Source organism: Micromys minutus (assembly GCF_963924665.1).
Source record: "Micromys minutus genome assembly, chromosome: 1".
Lineage (NCBI taxonomy): Eukaryota > Metazoa > Chordata > Mammalia > Rodentia > Muridae > Micromys > Micromys minutus.
The window spans coordinates 66,313,036-66,338,886 of record NC_137969.1 but is presented as its reverse complement, the minus strand read 5'-3'; the positions used below and the strand labels follow the sequence as shown (position 1 = coordinate 66,338,886).

Below are 25,851 nucleotides of genomic sequence, written 5' to 3'. Positions count from 1 at the left end.
ATGAAAAATGTCTAAATTGATAGTTCTCAAATTGAAGATACTTAAGACATTTAAACTTCTTCTTTGTTCCCCCAAAACACTACTGTCAGAAAGCTTTTGGATGATTCAAGGCTGACTACAAATAATAGTGTGTGTGTGTGTGTGTGTGTATGTGTGTGTATGTGCACACATGCATACATGCATGCACATGTGTGGGTTACATTAGAGTATTAAGTTATTGTATTACACTTGTTATAATTCATTAAGAATATTTTTTAGATGATCACATATTCATTAAAACTGGAAGGTTCCTTTATAAACAGTTGTTTGGTAAATTGATAAATGAAGCTATATCAGATGGTAAAACACATGAAATCTATAATCATTGCATAAAGTTCCAGAAACACTTTATTTAAAAATGGAGTTGTAAATGCATAACAAAATAACGTAATAAATGTAACAAAAATAAATAAGGAGAATGTATTCATACAAAATAAAAATAACATAGTAAAAGGCCAAATGTTTATAATTGAACAAAACTGTGTAAACAAACAATAATGTAAGAAGGTAATTTAGTACTTTCTTAGACTCCTTATCTTGTACTCTCATGTGGACAGACTCAGTACCAAATGTTAACTAAGGGGGACAATCATGATTATTATGCATAACTTTTTCTTGAAATGGACCGACACTGTTTCAATGTTTTGTTTGTTCCTTCAAAGCATCTCACTTCCCTTTTATATCTGTTGAAACCCTTTTGAAGTTTCACTTCATGAGAACTTGAATTTAGCTTTACAAGGAGAACAAATTCTTTTCTTTTTCTTTTTTAATTTAAAGAAAAATATGAGATCCATTACACAGCAGACTTATGTTTTACATCTTACAAAAAGATTTTGCATTTTTATTAACTGATCCAACATCATAGGATTTCTTAGATCCTAAAAAAATCTTGGAAGTAGAGTTACCTTTCCCTAAAAACAAATGTAGCATGGGTTATTGCTAAAATATCAAAGACCACAAAGTTGCAGTTTATTCTTTATAGACTGATGGAGCCTTTGGAGCAAATCCAGACCTACTAATATAGTTAAAAGAATTTAAGATTCACCCAAATTATAGTGTTCTGGAAACACAAAAATAATTCCTTTATTTAAAAACTTATTGAAATGTGAGCTTACTGGAAAGAAAACAAAACAACAAAGTTTAGAGAAGATATTTTTCACAGGCTTTCTTTTTGGTAGCTATAAGCCCAAAGCCTTAGTCGTCATTGCTGTCTTGCGGGTCCTTATAAATGTGTCAGACTGACGAAGGGTTACTATGGACCTACAGGGAAACACAGAAGCAATCCAATGACTGGGAGTGGAACTATCCTCTACTCACAACTACAGATTCTTCACACCTTCTAATGAAGAAAAATTAACCTCATGATCATTTCAGGGGCATTTCTGCAACACAAAAACTTGGTAACACAGGACAAATATACATGTTCTTAATTTTAAAAATATGTTCCACCTAAACTATCTGTCAAGTTTAGCCTTTCTAGTAATTTAATCTAAAAGGAGAGACAAAATCTTACTTCCTTAAATAGAAAAAAAAAAAAAAAAAAAGAAAGAAAGAAAAATAGAAAACCAAACCAAACCAAAGCAAACCCACTGTCAAATGGCCCTGTATGGAAAGTGGAGTAAAACACTGTGGGATTAGACAAATGCAGTCTTGTCAACTTCCTATGTACAAAAGTCAGTCCTGAATGACATATAGACACGTCCATCTGCCACTCCCGGTTACCTTAGTGCAAACATAATAGTTAATTCCACAAACCCCAAGACAAGTTACTTAGCAACAGTTATAAATCACACTACGTTGGAAAGTCTCAGGACGCAGGACAGCTGCCGTGGAGGGTCGGCTTCACTCTACAGAGCAGGTGACACCGTGTCCCACGACTGTGAGTAGTATATAAACCCTAGTATTAAGAAGCAAATTGAAAGGTTTAACAATCTGTACAGGGGATGAGGAAATTCATCTCAGGGAGCAGCTTGGCACAGGAGACACAGGGGCTCAGAAATGTGGATTTTTTTAGTTTGTTTGTAGGTCACAGCATGGCTTAAAACAAACAAACAAACAACAAAAAGGTCTATAAAGAGAAAGGATGCAAAGATATGATTCAATCTGAAAATCACAGAACCACAAAAGGCAAAGCGGACATAAGCTGCCTCTTGCTAAGTGTGCTTCAAGTGGTTGTCTGAGTAGTTTGAAGAGTGGTATGACACATTAGAGGTAAAAATAAATAAATAAATCAAGAAGACAAAGATAACAAGATTGTTGCTGACCAAGCTCTTGTTTTGTATGTCAACGTCATGCTGCCTCCAATACCCCTAGTCGCTCCATGGGTAATGTCTCTAACAAACAAGGGAACATCATTCATGTACTGTAACATCTTCCTCTTCCCCATCAGGATTGAACCTATTGAAATGGATACTGAAATCAGCCTCAGATTCGGCATTCTCAAACTCAGTGGAGGCTGCTGCTGCTGCTGCTGCTGCTGTAGCAGCAGGGTGTAGGGCCCTAGTTTCTGGTGGGCAAAGTGCTGGCGTCTGACTAGGGCTGCTGTGGTTATTAACAGGACTGGACTTCTGTTTTGGTGGAGATGGCAGGATAGCATTGGGAAATCCCATGTTGTTAAGAGCCTCCAAAGTTCCATCTGGGTCAATCATGGCATTTATCACTGAAGGAAATAAAAAATAAGAAGAGATATAATTCTGTTTTCAGTAAGATATAGATATAAATACAGCTTATCATTAAGAAAGACTTTAGCAAAAGTAAGCTAGTAACCTATAGTTAAGTAAGCTAGATCTTACTTAACCTGATTCAATAACCAGTGGTTAAATAAGCTACATTGTAGATTACAGACCCGAGTGCTTGTTCTAGGTCCCTGCAGTCCCCATAGACACTTTAGTTGACTGAACAGTGCTTGGAAGAGAAAAGGCCAAGAGCTTTCTCAACTTGCTCTTACCATCATAGAGGGTACTAAAAATACTGGTTGTTTTTAACATCCAGATTTTATCAAATATAAATACCAACAAATAAGTGCTCAGGATCTCTCTTTACGGCAGGTGTGATGGCCTCAGGGGTGGAGGAAGGAGGATCAAGAGCTCCAGGTACATGGTGAGGTTGAGACCAATCTGCATATAACAGTCCATAGCAAAAGTGAAACAACCAAAAGATCTTCCACTGGGAACTATCTATCTATTCATGTTTATGGTCCTAGGAAAGAAGCCATGATTACACGTGCTAGGCATATACTCTAGGACTGAGACACATATCTAGTGCTTTATATAGAGTTGTACAACTTTCCTTTTGTGAATAATCTGAATATATTCAACTCTATACTTTAAGTACTGGTTGATATATTTAGTCAAATACAGCTTCAATAAGAATGCAAGAAATAAGTTTTCAGAAATGGAATACACTGAGCTGGTATGTATACTCAATCCTTCTGTCTCTGCCTCCTGAGTGCTGGAATTACAGGCATCTACCAGAACACTCTATATTACCATATCCAGAAACATCATCACTTAATTTAGAAGTAAATTTACCTTGCAACTGCTTTTCAACTCTTTTCAGTTCCTGTAAAATAGAAGAAATCTCCTGCAGGAAAAGATGCCCCAAATTAGCTTACTAAATTAAAACATTCTCAGACTACAAGCAATGCAACTCACTATCTCTACAGCACTGCATTAGTAGCTACACAGAAGACACCCAGTAAGCAAGATCCAATTTATGATCTTTAATGATGACATTTTTCAACAACAACAATAAAATTCAAGACAATTTACTATAAAAGAAAGGACAGTTTTTGAAACATCTGTGGTGAGCAACTTTGCAACACTGGAGAAAAATCTGATAAAACTGTGCTTTTAAAATAGAAAGTATGTGTTACTTTAATATTTAAGTTCTAAAGCTAAAGCTGCTTCTTTATAATGTAAAGTTAAGGAACAAGATGCAGCACAGTAATTGATCAACACAAGATTCTCCTTTGAAACTCTCCATGGCCTTGAAACAAGAGATGCTTTAAACACTGTCTTAGGCTGTAAACTAACAAATATCCAGAACTATGCTTCTCCCTACAAATGAAGCCATGCTGCTGAAATGTTTTCATCTTGAAAAACCACCATACCATGCTTGAGGTTTTCACGATAGGAACTTCACTTTCAGCTCTTAGCTTGTTTTCTATGTCATCCCAATTCCGGTCTTTGTCTTTAAACAATATTCTATAGTCAAAAAACACAAGCATTTTAAATTCATGATTTTGTTAATAACATCAAAAACCACACAAATAGTTTATGTATAATTTCAAAACTATATAAAAATAATTATTCAATGAACTCAGACTTATTGACAATTGGTGAACACTATTGATTCAAGCATGCGGACATGTATTAAAAAAAAACATACTCATTGGATATTAATACATGCCTAAAGCTCTTAACTGTTTATCTTATTTTTAACTAAAAATTGAATATAATACATATGTTGTTGTTACCTGTAACTAACAATATAATCTTTGCTTAAGAAAGCTTAAATTCATTGTCATAGAATATGTAAAGTAGTAAAACAAAATTAAGAAGAAAATACACTTAATTAGGTACGCAATTGTTGGTTAAGACCTCTTATAGCAAGAAACATCAACCTTAATGATGGATCAAAGTATAAATATCATCTTAAAGATGGAAATAGTAGGCTATTTATTTGTCTTTTTTCAAATAAAATTGTTTTAGTTTTGTTTCAAAAAAAAAAAAAAGAACTGACGAAGTAACTATTCTGTATAAGAAACTGAATCCAAACTTCTTAATTTTTAAAGTACAAGTTATCATCCAATTGCAGAACTCTCTCTCCAATCAATTAAAGTCTCTGAGACGTAAGTCAGCAGTTTTAGAAAGGTTTAAATACTGTTTTTATTCAAGTTCTCTAATAAGTCTGTCTAAAAAATCTAGTTTACCTAAATCCTGTACATTAACAATCTTAATGGCATTCCTTCAAGTTATTTAAAAGCACAAATCAATCAACTTCAAATCAAGTTCAGATCATCAGCAATTTTCACACCAAGATTAAGGGCGTAGAGCCTGCAGAAGATTCTTCTGAGCTAAGACATTTGCTGAATGTCAATGCAAGAAATGTATTGTGCTTTTTAAAAATTGTCATTTTTAGCAGCAAGACTCATGGAAAGTAAGACAATAGTGATGACTCTACAGGCCACGTGCAAGCTACAGTGGGCCCGTATTATCAAAGAAGTTATGTGTCCAGCAATGAGGTGGGGAGAATTTACTCAACCCTGTCAGAGATACTGAATTAGTATCATACATATAGCTTCTAAAACTGCTAAAAATCCAACTGTTGGTAAAAAGCACATGGAACCCACCGCTTCTGACTTACTGAAGACAATGTCCTGTTAGAAGAAAAAGAGCTCATTTTTAAAGGCATATCGAACCAATAACTTTGGTTTTAGGAAATAAACTCTAATCACATTATGTGAATGCTAAGGAAGCAGAACACCATATTAACACAGTATTTTAGACAATGTTATAATGGTCAAGCCTTTTTTTTTTTTCCTCTTAATTTAAAAAGGTCATTTGACAACAGCCATCATATTGTAATTACAGATTCAAAAGAATAGTTGGGCTGATAAATTCCACCATGAAAACAATGCATTTCACAGCTTATTTATTTAGTAAGCTAAAAATTCTTTTTAAAAATTGTTGGCTTTGGGAGAAAAATAGTCTTACCCATATATTCTTAGTCCTTACCACAAGTAGTCTGGGATACGGACTAGTTGACTACCCAAAGGCTAATTGTTACAGAGCTGGAGGGTAGCAAGAAGTAGCAGCACTCTCACAATTTAAGATGCATATGTTTAGATCCTCGGGGCAGCTGAGCTTGTTTCCAAGCTATAGCCAAGGCCTACGGCCATTCTCCAAAGTACCATAGCAATTCCTACGCAGTTAGCCAGTCTGCATCCTTCAGATTTGGTTACCAGAAATCACACATTTTAAAAAATACTTTTCCATACATACATCTTCTGAAAATGCCTTTTTTTATACTCTTAACTAGACAGTAATTCATCATATTTGATCCTATGCACTGGTTCATCATATCTGTGCCTCAAGCTTCAATGATAAATTTCATAATAAAGATATTTATCATCTTTACTTTTATAAAGCCTGCCATAAGCTTTTCATATACCAAAACTCAAAGCTCACATGAAAAGCAATAAAAAATATGGAACATTTGATATTTATGTTACTTACAGAGATCTTTAATGTTTTTTCCAACCATTAAATTTTAAAAATAGTAAAATCAGGCGGTCAATGTATTACTCTACGGAGTCTCTGGATTCAAGTCTAACTAAATGTCAAACCCACAGCATTTTCCTGTGAGAGTCTGTGTAAGTGTCAACAACAGCAAGGTACAAGGCAGGCAGTTGTGTGAGTGATTACCTGGAGAAGGACGTAGCTATGGAGGAGGGAGATTTGTATTTCAGTAAGGTAGGATAAAATTATATAATATACTCAAGCTTTCTCATCAGCACGCCACACGTGATCATACAATGTGACTCATGACATTTTCATAGACAACAGTATATATCGAGAGCCTGCTTTGGTTTATTACATTTCCGTGGCGTTTTAGGATTAAGTACAAACTCAGTAATACATATCTGCCTCCTGTAATTAACTGTGAAGGGGTCAGAAAGAATGCTACAAATAACACACAGCCTAAAGTCATTCAATCAATGAACAAATCTGGAGACTTTTCATGAATAGCCTTCCACCCCTTGGTGATAATTTGGCAATCAAACCCAGAGCCTTGCACATCCCTTTTCAGTTCCTATACAAGACTGCACAGTCAACATTCATCTCACCTAATGGTCCTTTGCTTAATACCTCCACATTCAGTTTTAGAGAACTACTGAATTCAAACAGCAGCAACTGCTTTACTATCAGTTAAACTGAATATGTGAGTCAAGCTCTGAGATCTAACTTCTCTGGTTATTCATCAGAAAGGTATATGACCTAGCCCTAGATATTTGTTAATTTGTTTAATAACTAATTAAGCTTATTTTTTCCTACTAATTTTAAATGGGCTTCACCCCAGCAAACAGTAGTGCACCTGCATGTGGGCACAAGAGAGCATCCAGGAGGATGGGGTGACCAGTGAGGCGACCTCTTGTTAGTGAAAAAAAAAATGACATCAGCAAACTTAGGTCTGATATGATCACAGGGAAAAATAAACCTCATGCAAGACAGTGTCAGAGTGCTAATTACATCATTACCAAGTGTGAGTAAAATACAAACAATATTTTTTATCTGATATGTAAGATCAGACTTCAGAAAATGCAGTGTCTATAATAAAGTTAATTTCTCTAAAGTCAACTGCGATCTTCATCTTTCAAAATTTCATTTAGTTCCAGCTTAATTTACCAAAATTAGGATGATTTGTAGTTTTCATCTCCTTTATACAATCAGTAATGTCAATACTAAAAAAGGAGACCAACTGAATCTGGAAGAGAACAGCAGTTGTGAATGGTACAGCTAACAGTCAACTGAAGCAGGAGAAACTAAGACAATGTGAGAGCAGCAGGAGGAGCGTAAGCCCAGCTGACTCACTCACACCTGCCGCGCATGCCTCTGGTCTGCTGCAGTCTAATATAGCTGAATTCTCTGGAAAAAAGGAAACCAATGTATACTAAGTGTACTCATTAGAATAATTTTTAAAAACCTGTTTATAGGTATTCATCAAAAAAAGCCAAATATTCAATTCCTTAAGGCAGTATGCCCCTTATTTCAAGAAAATACTAAGGACATCAATATTTTACAGATTCTTTTGAGAAAGTAAAGGTATTAAGCTAAAAAGAGCAAGAAGTAGAACAAGTGATGATGATTCCATCTGTTGAGACTTGAGAACTGAACTTAAAGGGAGAAAAATACATATATACACATTAAATATTATATGTATAATATAAATATATCTTAAACATCTGTAGTTTTGAACTTCATATACTGTTAAAAACTACTAAAAATAAAGAGGAAAGCCAACAGTACAAATCACACTATTTCTTTAACTACATTTATTTGATTGTTTACTTACTTACTTATGTTCCAGGCTGTGGCTCAATTGCAAGGCCTCACAAGTGACAGGTTAGTCCTGCCACTCAGCCATCACAGGCTTTGGCCTCTATCACCAGCTACAGTTGCTACTTGTTTGTATTATGAATGCAGACCTACAGCTGAACAGTCTACAAACATTTTAATCATTAAGGCTGCTGCATCACAGACTTCAGAGTCTTTAGAGCTCAGCTTTGGGTAATATCTTACCCAAGGACACTTGAGTCCTGTCTGAATAAAAGAAACCTCAAGAGTTTGCCAAGTTTAAGTACTTACTAATATTTTGTGAAGAAAAAAAAATGGTTTCAGTACTAGTAACTGGAAGTGTTAATTCTCGTTACCAATGAGTTCATGACCAGGGCTATTTGCTATTTCAAGACTGTGCTAAGAGCGGCAGTAAGAACCCACATCAGTGACATCACTAGCTCCTCACAACAGTGGCCACAGGTTTGAAGAAAATGGAGCAGAAACATAAGTGAGATTAGAGAAACGCAAGTACCTGATTTTCCCAGCTGTTTTATCGATGGATTGTCTTATCTTCCTAGAGAACTGGAAGACTGAAGACAGGAGCAGATTATCTCCCATGACCTGAAACAGAGAAGTGTAGTGACAGGTGTTTACTGAACAACTACTAAGAACACTAGTGGCAATGCACAGTATTCAAACTACTTATGCTAATATTAATTTAAAATAAATGAATGATGTAATTAGAGTAATTAAATCCAGAATGCAGAGGAAACATTAACACAGAGGTCCTTTGTTAAATTACTTGTCAATGTTCCCTATTATTTTAAAACAATCTATTTTATCCTCTTTAATTACGATCATGACCCTACCTCTCATATTTATAATTTACATTATCATAAGAGGGCGATGCAAGTAGAATATTATATTATTTACTTATTTACCAAATAATATGAATACAAAGATGAGAAAGAAAACTATCACCAGCTCTTCAGAGATAAGCAAGGGAGTAAACTAGAGGCTAGAGACCAAACCTGAGTTCTTTTAGGTTAACTTAGAATTAATTTTGACTCTTGTACACAATATTAGTTTAGCTTAGACAATTCTTTCTCTTTAATAACAAAATAATGAATTTTGTACTCCTGAAATAACTGGGGCCTAAAATTACCTAATACGGCACAGTAGGAATGCCTCTTTACCATACATTCAAGGCCTGCAGCTTACTTACTTCATCCCTACTCCAGGTTCTCCGTCTTGTGATCGTTAAGTGATCAGGATGCTCTGCTGGCTGAGGTCTTGCGTCAACAGATCGACCATTGTTTCCTTCTGGTGTTTTAGAATGAACTAATGGAGGTATCTTTCGGAAGTTGAGACTTTCATCAAAAACACGATCAACCAACTAGTAGGACAAAAGCAAGCCCTTATGAGAACAGAATAGTGAAAAGTGTAGAAATACTGGCATTATAATTTTTATGATTAGAGAGAAATTATTTCATTCTCAAGTAGTAACAGAAGCATGACATCTTCAATAAACCAATTACTTTAAAAATAAGCACGTCAAACAGGTCTCTTGCATAAAGTAGATGTTCATCTATGCTAATCTTAAGTTTCAGGATTGAAAATATCTAAGTATGCTAAATTCAATTCTTTCATGATTAATGTTCTCCATAGGAAAAAATAGATGCTTTAAGAGAGAAAAAAAGACTGAGCCATCTAGGTGGACAATGAGTTCACTCACACTGCCTTACCAGTACAAAATAATGTTTCTTTTTCTTTTAGTTTTTTATCTTGTAGTTTTTTTTTTTTTTTCCTTTTTTTCCTCCCCAAATCCAGGGGCCAAATTTCTTCACAAGATACATAAATGGTAAGTTCAATTAAATTTACAAAAGGAAACAAATTAATCCACATAATGAGTATTTTGGTCTTAGACTTTTAACATTGATAGAGAACATACAAATTGTTACAGTAAAACGAATGTCCTACCATCTATAGAGCAGACTATGGACATGCAACATCAAGTAACAGGTTTACCGACGAAAAGATACTTAGGGTAACATTCTTAAATAAAACAAAAGGGGAGTGAAAAATCTATTCCATGAAATGTTTTAGTCATTCTCAGGGGGGCTCAGTGAATGAATAACCACGTTAGGTAAAATTTAGTTAAAAGCTGAGAAAACAATATTATTTAAATGTACCAGAGACATGTGTATGTCTTGCCACCATGAAGATCCTCTTGGTTTTGTTTTTTAACCAACAAAGACAATTTTTTTGTATACATTTATAATTGATCAGTGTGGTAACAAAACTCTACACAAATTAATGAGATATCATTTATTAAATTAGAAAACGTACAAACAAAAAATAAACAAGAAGTGACAATTAAGGAGCTTTATAAGAAAAAAATGAGACAAAAAGCAACAGAAGAAAAGGTTATCAGCACAGTTTATGAGGATTAAATGTCCAAAAGGCTAGGCATTTTTGGTTACTATTCAGAATTAATAGAAAAGGCCAAGTGATCAGCATGCGGGGCTAGCAGCCTTTTTCTACAGAGCGGCAGAGAATACCGCTCTTGGCTTTACAATCATATGGTCTGCCTGAGAACTCAGTTCTGCACTGCAACACAGAAACCACCGCAAACCAGTCAGGCAAACGAGAATGGCTACATGGAATAAAACTGAAATGTGAATTTAAAATGATTTTCATGTTCTAAATCACTATTCTTTTCATATTTTCAATCATTTAAAAACAAGTCTATTTCTAGTTTTTAGGCTATTATATAAAGACAAATTAGTTCCTCTAAAAGGATGACTTGTGGTTTACACTTTCTCTCAAGATGAAAACAGCCAACATGGCTAGAGACTATAGTCAACCTTTCTTATCTGGGGATTCAAGTAAGTATTGAAAATATTTTTAAAATGCTGTGTAGAGGTGCCAAATTTCTTCACAAGACACATAAATGGTAAATTCCATAAGTGAACATCTTTTCTGTCACAGTTCTGCAAACAATACAGCCTAAGTACTTTCACACTATTAGAAGGTATCATACGCAATCAGAGATGAGTGTACAGGGGGAAGGATACCTACAACCTACATGTAAACTTTGTACCATCTTATCTAAGAGACTGGGATACTCTCAGATTTTGATGTGTGCCTTGGAATTAATCTCCATAGATACAGAGGGACAAAAGACCACTGTATCATTAACTTTAAGTCAAAGGTACTGTGTGGAACAATGTTATGTAAGTGGTTGTCTCCAGGTACTGTACTGTTGGAAGCCATGGTTCTGGGTGAACAACAATCTATAAATTCTAACATATTCCAGAGTTTATTTATAAGAACATTTGAGTATTTGCATATACTTTGTAAAATAAACATTTCAGTTTTTAAAAACAATATGGTGGATATCTGTCAACAAAATTACTATTTTAAAAAACTGTAGAAATTGTCACTTTCTTTGCTATTAACTAGCAGTGACCATTTCTTTTTATGTCAAACTTCTTTGAAACCTTATATAGTCATTTGTTGAACTTCAGTTTACTTTCCAAATAACATCTATATTCACATTTCAAGTAAGATTATAGATCAATAATCAATAGGCAAAGTGCTTAACAGCTAAATAATTTTCCATTTTTATGTTAATAGTAGACCAAATATTAGCCTTTTAGTCTTTACTAACTGTTACAAAAATATATTTGTTAAAGCAAAGTTGGAAAATGCAGAGCTGCATGCAGACAGGGAGGGTGGGCATAACTAAAATAAACTAAGCAAAAAGCTAAAAGCAAAAGAAATTAAGAAAAGAAGAACCTTATGCATTTCTCCATGAAGATCTCCTACCTCTTCTCTAGTGTCTATGGCAGAGCCAGGGGTGGTGGCGGCAGTGCTTACTGTGGTACTAGGGGCAGTGCCTGAGGAAGTCACTGAATCTATTTCTCCTGCTACGTCGTTGATCTCCCGAGCAATGAGAGCAAGATCCTGGCTGATCCTGGCAATAATTTTAGAGAAGAAATGTAATTTCTTTTAAATGAACAGCTCTAGAAACAATCAAATCTGGCAGCCACATAGCTTGTAGCTCTAGTTACATTTGACATCCCACACTTGAGGCTCTGGAAAGCTCTTTACTATTTTCTAACATGAATGAATTAAGTTCCAAATAATGTACAAGATAATATGTTAAAAATACACTTTGAATACTCCTGGCACTAACATGTCACAGAGATTACTGAATTCAGAAAGTATCTGAACATAGATAACAAGAAACAAAAACATTTTCACTAACTTAACTGATGCTTACTGTTTCGATCATAAATATAAGCAACAAACTACAGTGGAATTAACAAGGACAGGGATCTTTGTCACCAACAGAAATTTCATGCTAGTTGCTACAGTCATCTATAGGGACTACTTTTTCAAACTTACACAGCCACCCAAACTAATGACATTTACTAAATTGTTAATAAAGAACCATCAGCTACTATATTGTAAAATATTTTGGTAAATTTATTTCGGCATTATTGAAATTCTTTGTAATTCTAAGTACTTAAGTTTATGCCATTGGAAACACTAAGATAGCTTCCTAAGCTTCACCTGCAGATGTGAAGTTATGGACCAAAGCACTGTTTTACACTATGCATAACATTTTCTACTCCATGTGATGTCAGCTGAGGATCACGTGCTTCTGAAGTAGGATTTAGCTAATTTGTTAATACACAGACATCACTAGACAAGTTCAGTAACCAGACTGTACAAGGAAGGACCAAATCTCAGATTATTCTTCAAGTCTATGAAGCTTTGTATTCATTCATATGGGCTCAGGAAATCATGAAATAACTGTTTAGAATTTTTTTTTTTTGTGACACAGTCATGCTTCATACGTGGTGAGCTTAAAATAAAAAAAAATCTTTTTAGATTGATAAATATGAGTGCCCTCCTATATGCCTATGTCTATGCATACATACATGCACATATGTGTATAAGTGCACACATATACTTGTGTGAACAAACCATATACAGCCTGATGCCCAAGGAGGTAAGAAGAGGGTGTTGATGGATGGCTGTGAGCCACCATGTGTGTGCTGAGAACTAAATCTGCGTCCTCTGTGAGACAAACAAATGCCCTTAACCTCAGTCATTTCTCTAATCCCAAAATGGGGGTTTAAAAGATGTTCAAGGAGTATAACAATTGTGTAAAAAATTGACTAACTTTAAAACAAAGCTGTGTTAAAGTTCTGGGATTGACAGATGTGAAAAGTGATTTAATGTACATATATATGTAAATACATGCATACATATATAAATTACATATATACATATATATTTATTTATATATATTACTTTGTTATACGAGTGCCAAGAGGTAGGGACAATGTCAGTAAATATTTACTGATCACCTTTTACTTCTCAGGTACTGCTCAGTGTCCTGAGGGAGAGCAATGGATAGATAGATAGGGTCTTTTGCTCTTCTGGAGCTTAGAATAAAGAGTACCATTATAAGGAACTTACACATTAACCACCTTATCGAATCCTCACAAATGCCTTCTTTAAGTGAGTCTGTCATCTTATTTTACAAATGATAAAAATGAAGTTTAGAAGTCAATGGAAACTTTGCAGACCAAGGATACAGAATAAGAACATCATACTATCATGCAATTCTTCAAACGTAACTGCTGGTGCGAGTGAGAGTAAGCTGGGATATGTGTTCTGTAACATAGATTTAATCCCAAACTCAAAGTACTGGATTTAAAATGCTTCAAAACACAAAACTTGTAAGTATCAATGACGAAACGAAGGTAAATGCTCTAACTCATCTCACATGGTAGGCTGCACTTAAACTCAGGCATATCAAAGATGTATAAAGTTACCTTCAGGCTATGTGTATAAGGTATATATTGAAAAACTCTAGCCAGCCCAGGCACAGCAAACATGCCTCGTGCGGGCCTTGTCCTTCTTCCCTGTTCCCTCTGCCTTGCTAAAAGCTGTTAGAGTATATTCCTAAAGCTAGCCACCAAGGTCTAGTCCTTTTCATGGCAGCTACTTCCTCCTGAGGCTGACTACCAAGGTCCAGCTATCAGAGTACTGAAGCCCAGCAACCAAGACACTCTCCTCCCAATTTGGCCAAAGAAATAAACCTGTCCAGTCAAAATTAAACATGCCATCCTAACACAGGCAAGTCCTGTCTTAAAGTTGATTCAGTTATAACAACTTATTACTAAACTTGTGAGCAGCTGGTCAGAGGTGGTGGCACAGATCTGTAATATAAGCACTTGAGAAATGAATGCAACAAAATCATGAATCAAGAGCTTAAGCTTGAGGCCAGCCTGGACTACATGAAACCCTATCTCAAAAAACCAGACTTGAGCCAGCCCTGAGCATTTTCTACAAGAATCACTACAAGAAAATTTGAAAGAAAAATAAAAATACCAGAAAAGAGTTATGGAAATATTCCAACAGAAATAAGGTATCTATTTAATCCAGATAAGGGGTCTAAGTCATGTGGTTACTAAGGTAACATTTTTGGCTTAATTTTATAAAGTTTCTGGGTTCTATCTATTGGATCATAACCCAACATATTTCTTTCCAGGTCATGCTCTGATCTGCTTTAACCCTCAGCCTACAATCTTTGCTTCTTCTCTTATTTTCCTTCCACTTTCTACAAGAATTAATACCAGAGAGCAAAAATATCTTATTTGGGGAAATATGAAATAATACTTCCTTAACAAATATCAAAAATTTACACTTGGCAATTTCAAGGCCTAATATACAATCCACATTCAATCCCATTTTCTTTATTACAAAATTGTAAGGAAAAAAAATCCCAATTACCTAAAATATAAACCAAATGTAAAGATCTAGCATATTGTTAGTCCTTCAATCTCAAATGACAGAAGCTGAGATCAAACTTCATGTACTTTGTAGAAGGAATTCTCTTTTTAAAAATGTACTTTAGATTAGGAAGTTTATGATTTTTACACGTGTGCTTAATAATGGCACTTTTCTTATTCAATACATTAAAGATCTACCAACTTCTTCAGAGATGTATGCTGTAAAAGACATTATTAAAGACTTACAAGGATATACACAAAACTTAAGTCCTAAAGAAATTCAATTATCACTATTTTCTCTGTTCTTAAAAATCTGAAAATTTATTAGTAACTTATTATCAATGCCAAACACTAATGCTAACACTAGCATTATGTCTATCACAGATTTACAGACTTCATAGTAAAAAAGGATATGAATCTAGGTCTGACTCTGAATCCATTTCTGGACCATTTGGCTAGACTTCAGCACCATAATTTAGGTGACTACCTAGAGCCGGTAGTATTTAGTCTGTTCACAATTTCTTGTAATACTATTTAATATTAAGGTTCCTAGGTATTTTCTTTGTGGATGTCTTATATAACTATGATTCTAGCTCCAACTGGATTCTTATGTTCAGCACTACAATATGACTATACTATTATATGGGAACACTTAAAAATCTTGAATTAATAAAATACATGGAAAGAACTCAAATACATCTAAATACAATGAAAAGTCTCACTCTAGGAGTGTATATAAAAATAATATAGTATCTTTGCAAGTCATGCAGCTGAGATAAGATACTATATTAACTTTACTCTTAAGTGTTTTAATGTAATATCTATAATGAACTGATTGTTTTCTCTTAATAGTCTAATAGCTGAAATTCTCTTCTTAAAGTGTAATTAAATGATACATTGCATATATAATAATGAATTTAAAACACCATAATACTACTAAGTTCCATTTGATTCAAATTAAATTACATAATCTTCCAGTATAACCTTTTAGGTTAAAAGTATTTAGATAGCGATTCTCGGCCTTTGGCTGAGATTAAGTGTAAACGTATTTAGTTATTTGCAAAGGTCAAAGTCTAGTGTGTGTACCATAGTATTTATGAAACCACCCAAATTTATCAAATTCCCACTAGAAAGAAATTTATCTTATGCTGTCTGTGCTGAGGTACACGAACTAGGAATATCTGTAAGAAAAACCTTTTACAAACTAAAAGACCAAGGATGTTCTATTTTGTATATGTATTATATATTCAGGAACAACCCTGTATTAATTTAAATACAGGTAAATACCTATGAATGAACTAGGTCTACATTGAAAAATGAAAAGATGGATCTACCAGAGCACAAACCACACTGTTTTATAATAAAGCTTAAGATTATATTTCTCAATTACACATATTTCAAGTATTCTTCAGTGCTTACTAAGTTTTGTTTAAGTGTCATCAACATTACATAAAAATAGAATTATTTCAGGTATCTAGTTAGATTTATAGCCTTTGAAAATAATTTTTCCATATTACCATAACTTACCACTACTCTGTTAGAGCACTGAACACCCCCCCCCCCACACACATAGTTTTGTTCTTCCTTTCCTGTTTTTCATGAAAAACATCAACGACATCATCATTATCATCAACAACAGTTCATCTCTTGCTTATATTCTTTTAAAAATTACAATCCTAAAGGCTAAATGCTATTAGTACAGTTCTACTGACAAACTAGAGATAGCTAGGGATGAAAATTGCTAGAATGGCTTGGGTTAGAGTCTCTCATAGAATAAACAGAGACAAAAGCAAGACTAATACAAACAACAAATAAAACCCTGGGTGAATAATGTCTGGGGGCACTTCTCTTTTGTGCTACTCTTCTCTATTTGGATTAATGTAAGGTTTGACTGCCAAAAGTAAAAGGATTTCAGTCCTAGTTTATAGCACAGTGTGAGGGACAATGTTCTGATCTTCTGTACCATTTGACCTTGTTCAGCAAGAGGGGACAATGACAGGAACAAAAAAGACTTGCTGGCACCTGTGATCAGAACAGTGTGTGTCAGGTTTATCTGACTACAAGCACATGTGAGCACATGGTTCACAGATTTCTCTAATTAGACTGAGGTGGTTTGAATATGCATGGCCCAGGGAGTGGCACTATCAGGAGGTATGGCCTTGTTGGAGTAGGTGTGGCATTGATGTAGGAACTGTGTCATGGTGGGGGTGGGCTTTGAGACCCTGCTTCTAGCTGCCTGGATGACGGTCTTGTGTTTGTCTTCTGAACAAGATGTAGAACTCTCAGCCTCTCTAGTGCCATGCCTGCCTGGACCCTGCCATGTTTCCTGCCATGAGGATAACAGACAGAACCTCAGAACCTGGAAGCCAGCCACAATTAATAATGTCCTTTGTATGAGTTGCCTTGATTATGATGTCTCTTCACAGCAATAGAACCCTAACTAAGACATAGAACAATTACTTTACAAACTTTAGTAAGCTGTCTCATTAAAAACCTGATCATAGACTTGAACAAAGAAAAAACAACATCAAATTATGGTGAAAGTTGAAGTTTCTCTGAAAGCCTTGAGGACTGTTATACATTCATTATCTGTAATATTACAAGTATAAAATCTAATGTCTCAATGTAAAGGCAAAAAACAACTAGTATATAACAGCAAAAATGTTTAGGCAACATAGGCATTTTGAATAAATTTTAAAAAGTTAAAAAATAAAATAAATTATTTTAAATAATTTAGACATTTTCTATTTATATTAATCATTTAAATAAAAAATTTAAAAATCTTAGAATTAAAACAAACTCCTTAGATTTTAGCTACTATGGCTTCTGTGGAGTCTAAAAATGTTAAGCTGCAGGGATATTAAATTACATAAATAATGTGAGTTTTACTTTCTGTACATCTTTAAAGGTAATAATAAGTAGTCATTTAATATTCATAATAATCATGTTTTGACTAAGGAGCTGACCTAATTGCACTTAATGAATTTACAAAAATGTAAGCAAAGCCATACAAAGTAGAGCATACCTGTAACCCAAACATTTGAGGCCTAGAACCCCAAATTAATGGCCAAATCATCTTTTACTTTATAGCAAAACTGTCTCAAAACCCAAACAACAACAATAAAAAGGGTAAAAATGTGCCTATTCAAAGTTGCCTACTAACATTAGGGGCCTATCTGTAACAAAGAGATTGTTCCTTTAGATTAGATTGAAAGGAGACTGGTCTATACACTGACCAGACAAATCTTAACTATACTGAGTCACACTACCTTTCAAAAGTTATCCTTCCCAGCTACTAGAAATCTTAGAAAGTGGGAAGGGAACCAAAATAAATGGATTCTGTGATGTGCTCTGCTCTATGTCAACAGCGTGAACATTAAATATTTTAAAAAAAAACTAAAGGAAAAGTCTGATAGAGATGAATTCCTTTAATAAAATAGCTAATTAAGATATAGGGATTTCATTTATTAGGTAATTTGTACAAACAAAAAAGTAAACTTTTAAAAAAGCTTTTGTTATTAATCTGCAATGTTTTCAATGTTTAAAGAAATACTTATTTTATATGTATGCGTGTGCTCCTGAGTGTATATCTGTGCACCATATAAAGCAAGAGCTATGGAGGTCAGAAGAGACATTGGCTACTCAGGAACTGGATTTATAGTCATGAATTATGTGGGTTCTGGGAACCAAACCTAGTTTTCTTCGCCTTTCCATTTAACTGCTGAGTCACTTCTTTCCAGCCCCAATAAACAGCAATGCTGATAAAGGAACAAAAACCAACCTGGCTATCTCTTCTCGATGGGCAGTCCAATCTCGGATATAATCTTCCTGTTCTTTAATTCGGTGCTTGAATGAAGAACTAGCAGGCATTGCTGATCCAGTACTCTGCATGCGAGTGGTTTTCAGGGCTGGAGAAGTACGTAGACGAGTATGTTTAGGGGAATTACGGTTTGATCCAAATTCATCTTCTGAGGTGGAAGCATAATCAGTAGGAAAGCGCCTCCATCTTGAATTTACTAAATTTGTTTAATTATTAAAAAAAGAGTTATTATAGTATCATTTAAAAACTTTAAATAGAAATCATGATTTCAAAATCACCACAAGAATTCACACACAGCACAATTTTCAGTAACTGACACACATACCTCACAAAAAATTCTAAGTCTACTGCTCTTTAAAGATAGAAACATTATACATTGGTGAATTAAAAACAATGATTAAAAACAACCAAAAGACCATGTTTTTTCATAGTGTAGTGAATAAACATTCAGATGAAAAAGTTTACTAATGATAAACAAGCTCTAGTCATAAATGCTTAACATGGGTGTTTTTCAGTTGCACATAACTTCTTGAGTAGAGATATGGATGCTTTTTAAATGACAGCAAAAACACCAACAAGACAAAAAATAAAAAGGGAAAAGACTTCCTCATGCTACATGGACTTTGAACACAGAGATGAAGAAAACCCTCTTTTCCCAACATACATATATGCATAATTCCTGCTCCAGAAATTATGCCGTCATGGCAGAAAAAAACATTACCTCTGTCATTCAACATCCTGTTATGCTATGGTTGGAAAAAATCTTTTTACATGGTAAAAGAACACAACAAAGCATCTTCAATACAATTCTTTGCTGCTTTAACACCAAAAACATATGGTCAAAATAGACAATGGTACAAAATCTACGAAGCATGAGAAAAACAATCTATTCTCACAATCACTGACATTTAAGGCACAAGAAATAATTTGGACTGTCATTAAGGAAAGTGGCAATTACTTTCTCACCTACAGTTAGTAAAGACATTTACAAATATTATTGCTGACACATTGAAAACCAGAAGACAAATTAATGTAAACATTTTACTGGTTAATAGGAAAATCAAACATACAAGTAATCTGTAAAGTATAAACAAGTAAAGAACAAAGAAGGTAATGTCTAATTTATGGTAAACTTCAAAAGGGCAGAAAATGTTTCTGTAACAACTAATGTATACCTAGCACTTAATGTGGCGTGTCTGGCATGTGGTAAAGAACAGTTCTGAATAATGAGCCTGACTTACTCTATACAGTAGATAAGTGAAGCCCAGAATTTCCTCATCCTCCACTGGAATTTCATAGTTTTCCTGACACTTCTTCCCCAAATTGTACTTTCCTTGAAGTGGGCTGGCTCTTAAATAGACATGATATACACTGCCAACAGAGATGGCTCAAAGCAGAGCAATATAGGGGAATATGTAATAAATCAGAGCCAGTACTCACACTCCTATCTACTGTCCTGGGGTTAGGAGCTAGACTGATGGGTGCAGGAAAATCAGCATATGTAGAGAAAGTTCATGATTCTCCGTAAAAGACATATATAAATACTTTTCTTTTTTTCTCAAGAGGGATGTGATAGTTAATATTTCATCATAAACTTCACAGGATTCCAAGTCATCATAAGAACATAACTCTGGGTGTGTCTCTGAGCATGTTCTAGAAAGGTTTAATTGAGCAGGGAAGACTGGTTGAACCCATGGGCTGGAGTTCCATGGGGGAGGAAAAAGGAGAAAAGGTGAAGTGACAGGAAAACAGATCATAAAAGGTTTTCAGATTTTTTTTACTTATGTAGATTAAATTTAAAAACTACAGTCTCTTGAATTTTCTACTTTTTATAAAATATATTTAATTTATATAATTACATTGATCTTACTAAAGCACTTAATAGGTAACTAAATTGAAAATCCATATTGGAGATGTTTATAATATCAATGTCTATCAGTACATATTGAAATGAGAGCAGGTTTCAAGATTATTTTAATCTTGTAGGCCATAACAAACTGATTTGTTTATAACATTACAAATTTATTTTAACACAGTAAACAGAATCATATCTTAAAATGCATATATTCCTTTTTATCCTTCTTTATAAATGAAACTATATATAAAACTTTAATTGACAATAAATAACATACTGTTTCCCCTGCCCAAAATAAAATTTATTTATACAATATACAATATTTCTTTTTTTGTTGAAAGTGTAAACTATATGTACTACAAAACACTATTATCTATTGTGTCTAGTATAAAAAAGGATTTATTAATGCATAGCTGTGAATATTCCTTTTTAATGTAACAAAGCTACACTGATCTTAAAATACAACTATCGATCTAGCAAATAAACTAGAAAGTACACATTTTCAGTATGTACGATAAGATTTAAGAGAGGAATTAAAGCACTGCTGAGTTTTGTTGTATGTATTTATAAGAACTTATCAGTAAGATCATTTGGAGAGAAAAATTTCTCTGGGAATGCTTTTTATTTTCACTGTTTATGTGAAGGAAAAATTAACACAAGTTGTCTATGCTCACTGTTTAATTTTCCGTTTGAATTTGAGATTGAGAACAAGGAAAAAATTTTCAAATATTAACAACACTGTCTAAACTGTGTACTTAGAACACTGACCACGAGCTACTTTGTTAGTAGCAGTAGTGGTGCTGGTATGAAATAGGGTCTTGCTGTACAGTCCAAGCCTGGAACATATTAAGTAGCCAGACTGACCTAGAACGTACTCAAGCCCCCTTGCTTAAGCAACCCATGTTCTGGAATTAAGTCTATTCACCAATGCTGCTGGTTCTTATTTTGATAACTCAGGGTCATTAATTTTAAGTACCAAAATCTTGAACAAAATAAATCTTGGCATTGTCACCAAAATAATATGGGAGAAAGGCATGTCATTAAACCTTGGATAGCAAATTATAGCAGAGAAGCATAAAAGAATTGCTACCAGTGTTACTAGACATTCCGAGTCATCAATGCTTACGGCATTAAATGAAAGGAAAAAAAAGAACACTAATGACTTTTAACATATGTCTATATAGACTGTATCACAGATGGTAGATAACATAGAGAATAGAAATATTGACCCGTATGATCCTACGCTCTTTTAAGCCTTCTTTTCTTTTCCCACTCAAGATAATACAGTTATCTTAAATGAAAATGTTATAGCATCAAAGACATTCAATTATTAAAATGAAAAAAATCTTCTAGTAATCATTTCACGTACTAAGAGTTTAGATGCTTTAAGTGAACAACATCAAGATGATTTCATACCTACCTTGTATATATTTCTAGTAATCACAAAACATATACTAGTTGTCTTATGGAGCCTATGATCCAGTAACATTTCTTAGCAGAACAGCGACAGCTAGTAAATAGCCCAGGATTTGATCAGGGCAGGTTATTTCATTTCCTGGGACCAGTTCCCTAAATATCCTTTCTAGATCTTAAATTCTGTAACTGTAATTACACAATACCCAACTACTAAATAAAAAGAATAAAAATAACATTTAACTCAATTTTCCCTAGGGAATTTCATTAAGAAATCCAAGGGTTTATTATTTGTTTTAGATTCAAAGGAGTACCAAGATCTGTATTCAAAACAGAAATAAAAATTATTATCTCTATATAATATGAAATCTTATACTTGTTTCTCAGACTTGCCAAGTGGTCCTATTTGGACCACATCTTAAAGAAGCCCTTTCATACTAAAGAGTAAGGAATAAAATGAGACTACTCATGTGGTAAGAGCTAGTCAATGCTCAGAGGAAGCTACAACATGCTCCTAGTAACACAGGACTTACATCCCAGCTCATATTAGGATGGAAGGAAACATGGTGTCGTAATGTGTCAGATGGAGGTGCAGTGGGAGAACAAGCAGTGCTGCAGAGGAGATCCGGGTCGATCAGGGAACAACTCTGAAGGCAGCAGCATGAGGGAATGAGCTGAGAGGCACAGCTTAAGAAACAAATGAATAACAATACCTGGGAATCAGCTGATTCAGAACCAACCAAAGACTGACATGAGGAAACAGGCCAGAATAACAATGAAAATATCATTCAGCCTCCAGGAAGTTTCGGTCTACACTTAGTCCTATCATATGACTGACTGTCATTACCACAGCTACGGACCATGAAGACGGAACAAAACAGGAGCAGACAGAAGCAGCAGAGAAAAGAAGGGACAGAAAGTGGTAAAAGGAGGAAAAAAAATTTACAAAGTACCATTGGTTTGGTTTTGAGTCGTGAAGCATGTATTATGAATCAAGCAAACGTAAAATGAAGATTACACACCAACGTTCCTCCACTTTTACCTCACTTAAGCTTAGGGCTCACTTAGCTTGCTGGTAAAGAATCATAAACTTTTAAGTCTGGGAACAGCTGGTCTACCCTTATTGGCCTTTGCAGCCACACCCATACACGCAGCTGATTGTGAGGTAATAAGAACACGCTTGGAGGAGACACATCAATAGCTGGCTGCCTCACAGCTGTAGCCACAGATTCTCAGTGCAGACAAGTAAGTCAGGAACACTTCAATGCTTGGAGACAATAAGTAGTGATTGTAGTGACTGTCAGATAATTAATCCAGTTAAGTGCTACAAGTACATGGTAAGATAATGCTCACAATTAAATTTCCAGTTTAATTTGACCTACAAATGCTTAGTGACTGCCCTATGAATCCACTTCTTCCCACTGAAATAAATGAAGTTAATTTTCAACAGCTCCAACTACAAATGTGTAAGTATATGAAATAGTTTTTAATCAGCTGTTTATTTCTAAAAGATCTAAAAAGGTATATTATTTCTCTTCAGGTTCCTAAGAAACCTGAAACGCCTGGTTTTAGGAGCAAAACATTATTTTTAAAGTAGTAATTCCTAATATAATACTGACAGAGAAATCCAACATTATCAAAAAAAAAAAAAAAAAAAAAAAAAAAAAACCAAATCTGTTCAGTTAATATCTTATTTTGAAATCACTATTTTGTCTAGGACTTTAATTGGAATTTTACTTTTTAATGGAGGAGATATTAACTCTCTAATTTTAACTTTATTCTTGAATTATTTTTTCTAAGACAGCTAGAAATTTAATTCTTAAATATAAAGAATCCAGAAAACATACTAATGTTATTAAAAGCCTAGATCCAATTACCTGAGGGAGAGCCATGAGTGGAGGTCATGCTTTTGACCTTGGAGTCTGATAGCCGGGAGATACTGTTCGCTCTAGTTCTAGGAGAAAGTTTATCTGATGGCACTAGTCTGGCTCCACTCCTAATGACAGCTTCTGCAGTGCGTGAAGATGCACTGCTTCTTGAAATTGTTGCTTCAGAGTCACTACGGGCGGATAATGAGCCAAGTCTTGTTCTTCGCGGCTGAGCCAATAAATCAATCCTAGATATGGTTCTTCTTCCTGTGGGTGGCTTTGATGTGGAACTTGTAGTGGACACTTCAGAAGCAACAGATGCTTTATCAGCATCAGCAAGTTCACTATCAGAAGCCTCACCAAGCCGGGCTCTCCGCAAGAGAGAAGTCCTGGTGGGCCGTGGCCTTGGGAGAGTGGTGGATTTACTTGCTGAACCAGAGGCAACAGGAGAAGTCTTAGACTTTGTTGCTTTGCCTCCTTCCAGTTTGGAATGTATGTTGTGTTCATCAGCTGAGGTAAGTGGGGTCCTTCCATGAGATTTGCAGGAGTATGTTTCCTGGTCAGATGACATAATGTCAGAGATAGCAGAATGAGGTACACTAGAGGTCTGGTCATCATCTGTTAAGTCTATGGAAGGCTGCCGGATTCTTCCACTGGACTGTACAAATTTTCGACCATCTGCTCTTGCACCTATATCTGTAGAGCGGCTTTTTGCTTTCTTTTCAATTTTCTCCCTACTGCCTGACTTGGTAACATCTTTGGATGGGGAACCCGTGGAACACCTGTCTTTATAGAGACTAGTGAAACTCTTCCGCTTTTGGGTGGACTTCCTTTCTGTCTCTCCAGTAACCAGACTAATGGTACTGGCTGTGTCTACATCAGATTCTGGTGAAATTGAATTGTCTCTATTGTAACTGGGGGTATCTGGGCCTTCATCAGTTTTATTATTATTATCTTCACGCAGTTTAGCTTCTAGAAAAGCCATCACTGCTTCCGTATCTTTTAGAATCAAGGTTGTGTCCATGCTAGAATCAGTATCCAAAGAGTCACTCCTTTCTCGCAGTCTACTTGCAGACGCCAGTGCTAAGGCAGTGGGTGCAGATGAATTCTGCTTATTGATATGGGGGATAAGTTCGATGGGGATGTTTGAACTGGGTTTATCTATGGTGAAACTCCCTTGCCGCACTAATGACTTGGAAGATTCTTTCTTGTCTCCTTTTGAAGTCTGACTTTTTGGAATTTCCTCAGCTTTTCTTCTTTTGCTTTCATTTTGTATTACTCTTTCTCCTTTGCTTGTAGAATGTCCAGAAATTGTTTCTACAAGTTGGGACTCTTGCTTCGAAGATTCCTCCCTACATTTATCTGTATGTCCTAAAGCATTTTTTGAAGAGAATTTAGTAGGAGTCCACTGGGCCTGCTCCTTTTGTTCCTGTTGTTGGATTTTAGCCAGTGTTTGCTTTACCAAAGAAGTTTCCTTATCAGTCTCACTCTTCTCCTTGCTAGAAGAGCTTCCTGAGTGAAGGAGGGCTGGACTCTCTCCACCGGTTTTAGGACTCTCACCATTGACTGCCCTGCTCATCTTCCTCAGGCCTCGGTCTGCATCGTGCTTCTCACTCTGGTATACCTGGGCTTCTTTTTCCTGCAGTTCTGTGTCTTGCTTTTCTCCGATCTCTGACCTCTGTGGAACGACCTTCACTCTGGAGCTCTCCAGCGGCTTCTCTTCATTTGGGAGCTGGGGAAGAGTTCGCCTCTTCCTTTCTCCCTGACTAGCCAAGGAAGTTGCACAACTCGTACTTCTGAGGGAAACACCAGCTTCACCAGTATCTGTCTCTAAAATAAAAATACCAAAGCAGAAATTCATGAGAGCAAAAGGACACACATAAAAGGAATGTAAATTTATACTAGATTTTACAGCATACATTTAAAAAATACCCTCAATATAAAATAAATGCCTTCATTGTGAAAAATTTGTATTTCCTAA

At 35.1% G+C, this 25,851-nt stretch overlaps 1 protein-coding gene across 1 annotated transcript in view; it reads right to left on the bottom strand.

Moving 5' to 3' along the window:
- Positions 1-408: 408 nt before the first annotated feature.
- CEP170 (centrosomal protein 170) overlaps positions 409-25,851 on the bottom strand; it is an 80,889-nt gene continuing 55,446 nt past the window's right edge. Inside the window, exons 13-20 of the mRNA XM_080918938.1 lie at positions 23,880-25,700; positions 18,696-18,930; positions 11,931-12,078; positions 9,325-9,495; positions 8,632-8,720; positions 4,151-4,244; positions 3,570-3,621; positions 409-2,698 (exon numbers count right to left, since the gene is read on the bottom strand). Of these exons, the coding sequence (XP_080775064.1) occupies positions 2,391-2,698; positions 3,570-3,621; positions 4,151-4,244; positions 8,632-8,720; positions 9,325-9,495; positions 11,931-12,078; positions 18,696-18,930; positions 23,880-25,700 (2,918 nt within the window). The 3' untranslated portion in view covers positions 409-2,390. The remainder of the gene's footprint in view (positions 2,699-3,569; positions 3,622-4,150; positions 4,245-8,631; positions 8,721-9,324; positions 9,496-11,930; positions 12,079-18,695; positions 18,931-23,879; positions 25,701-25,851) is intronic.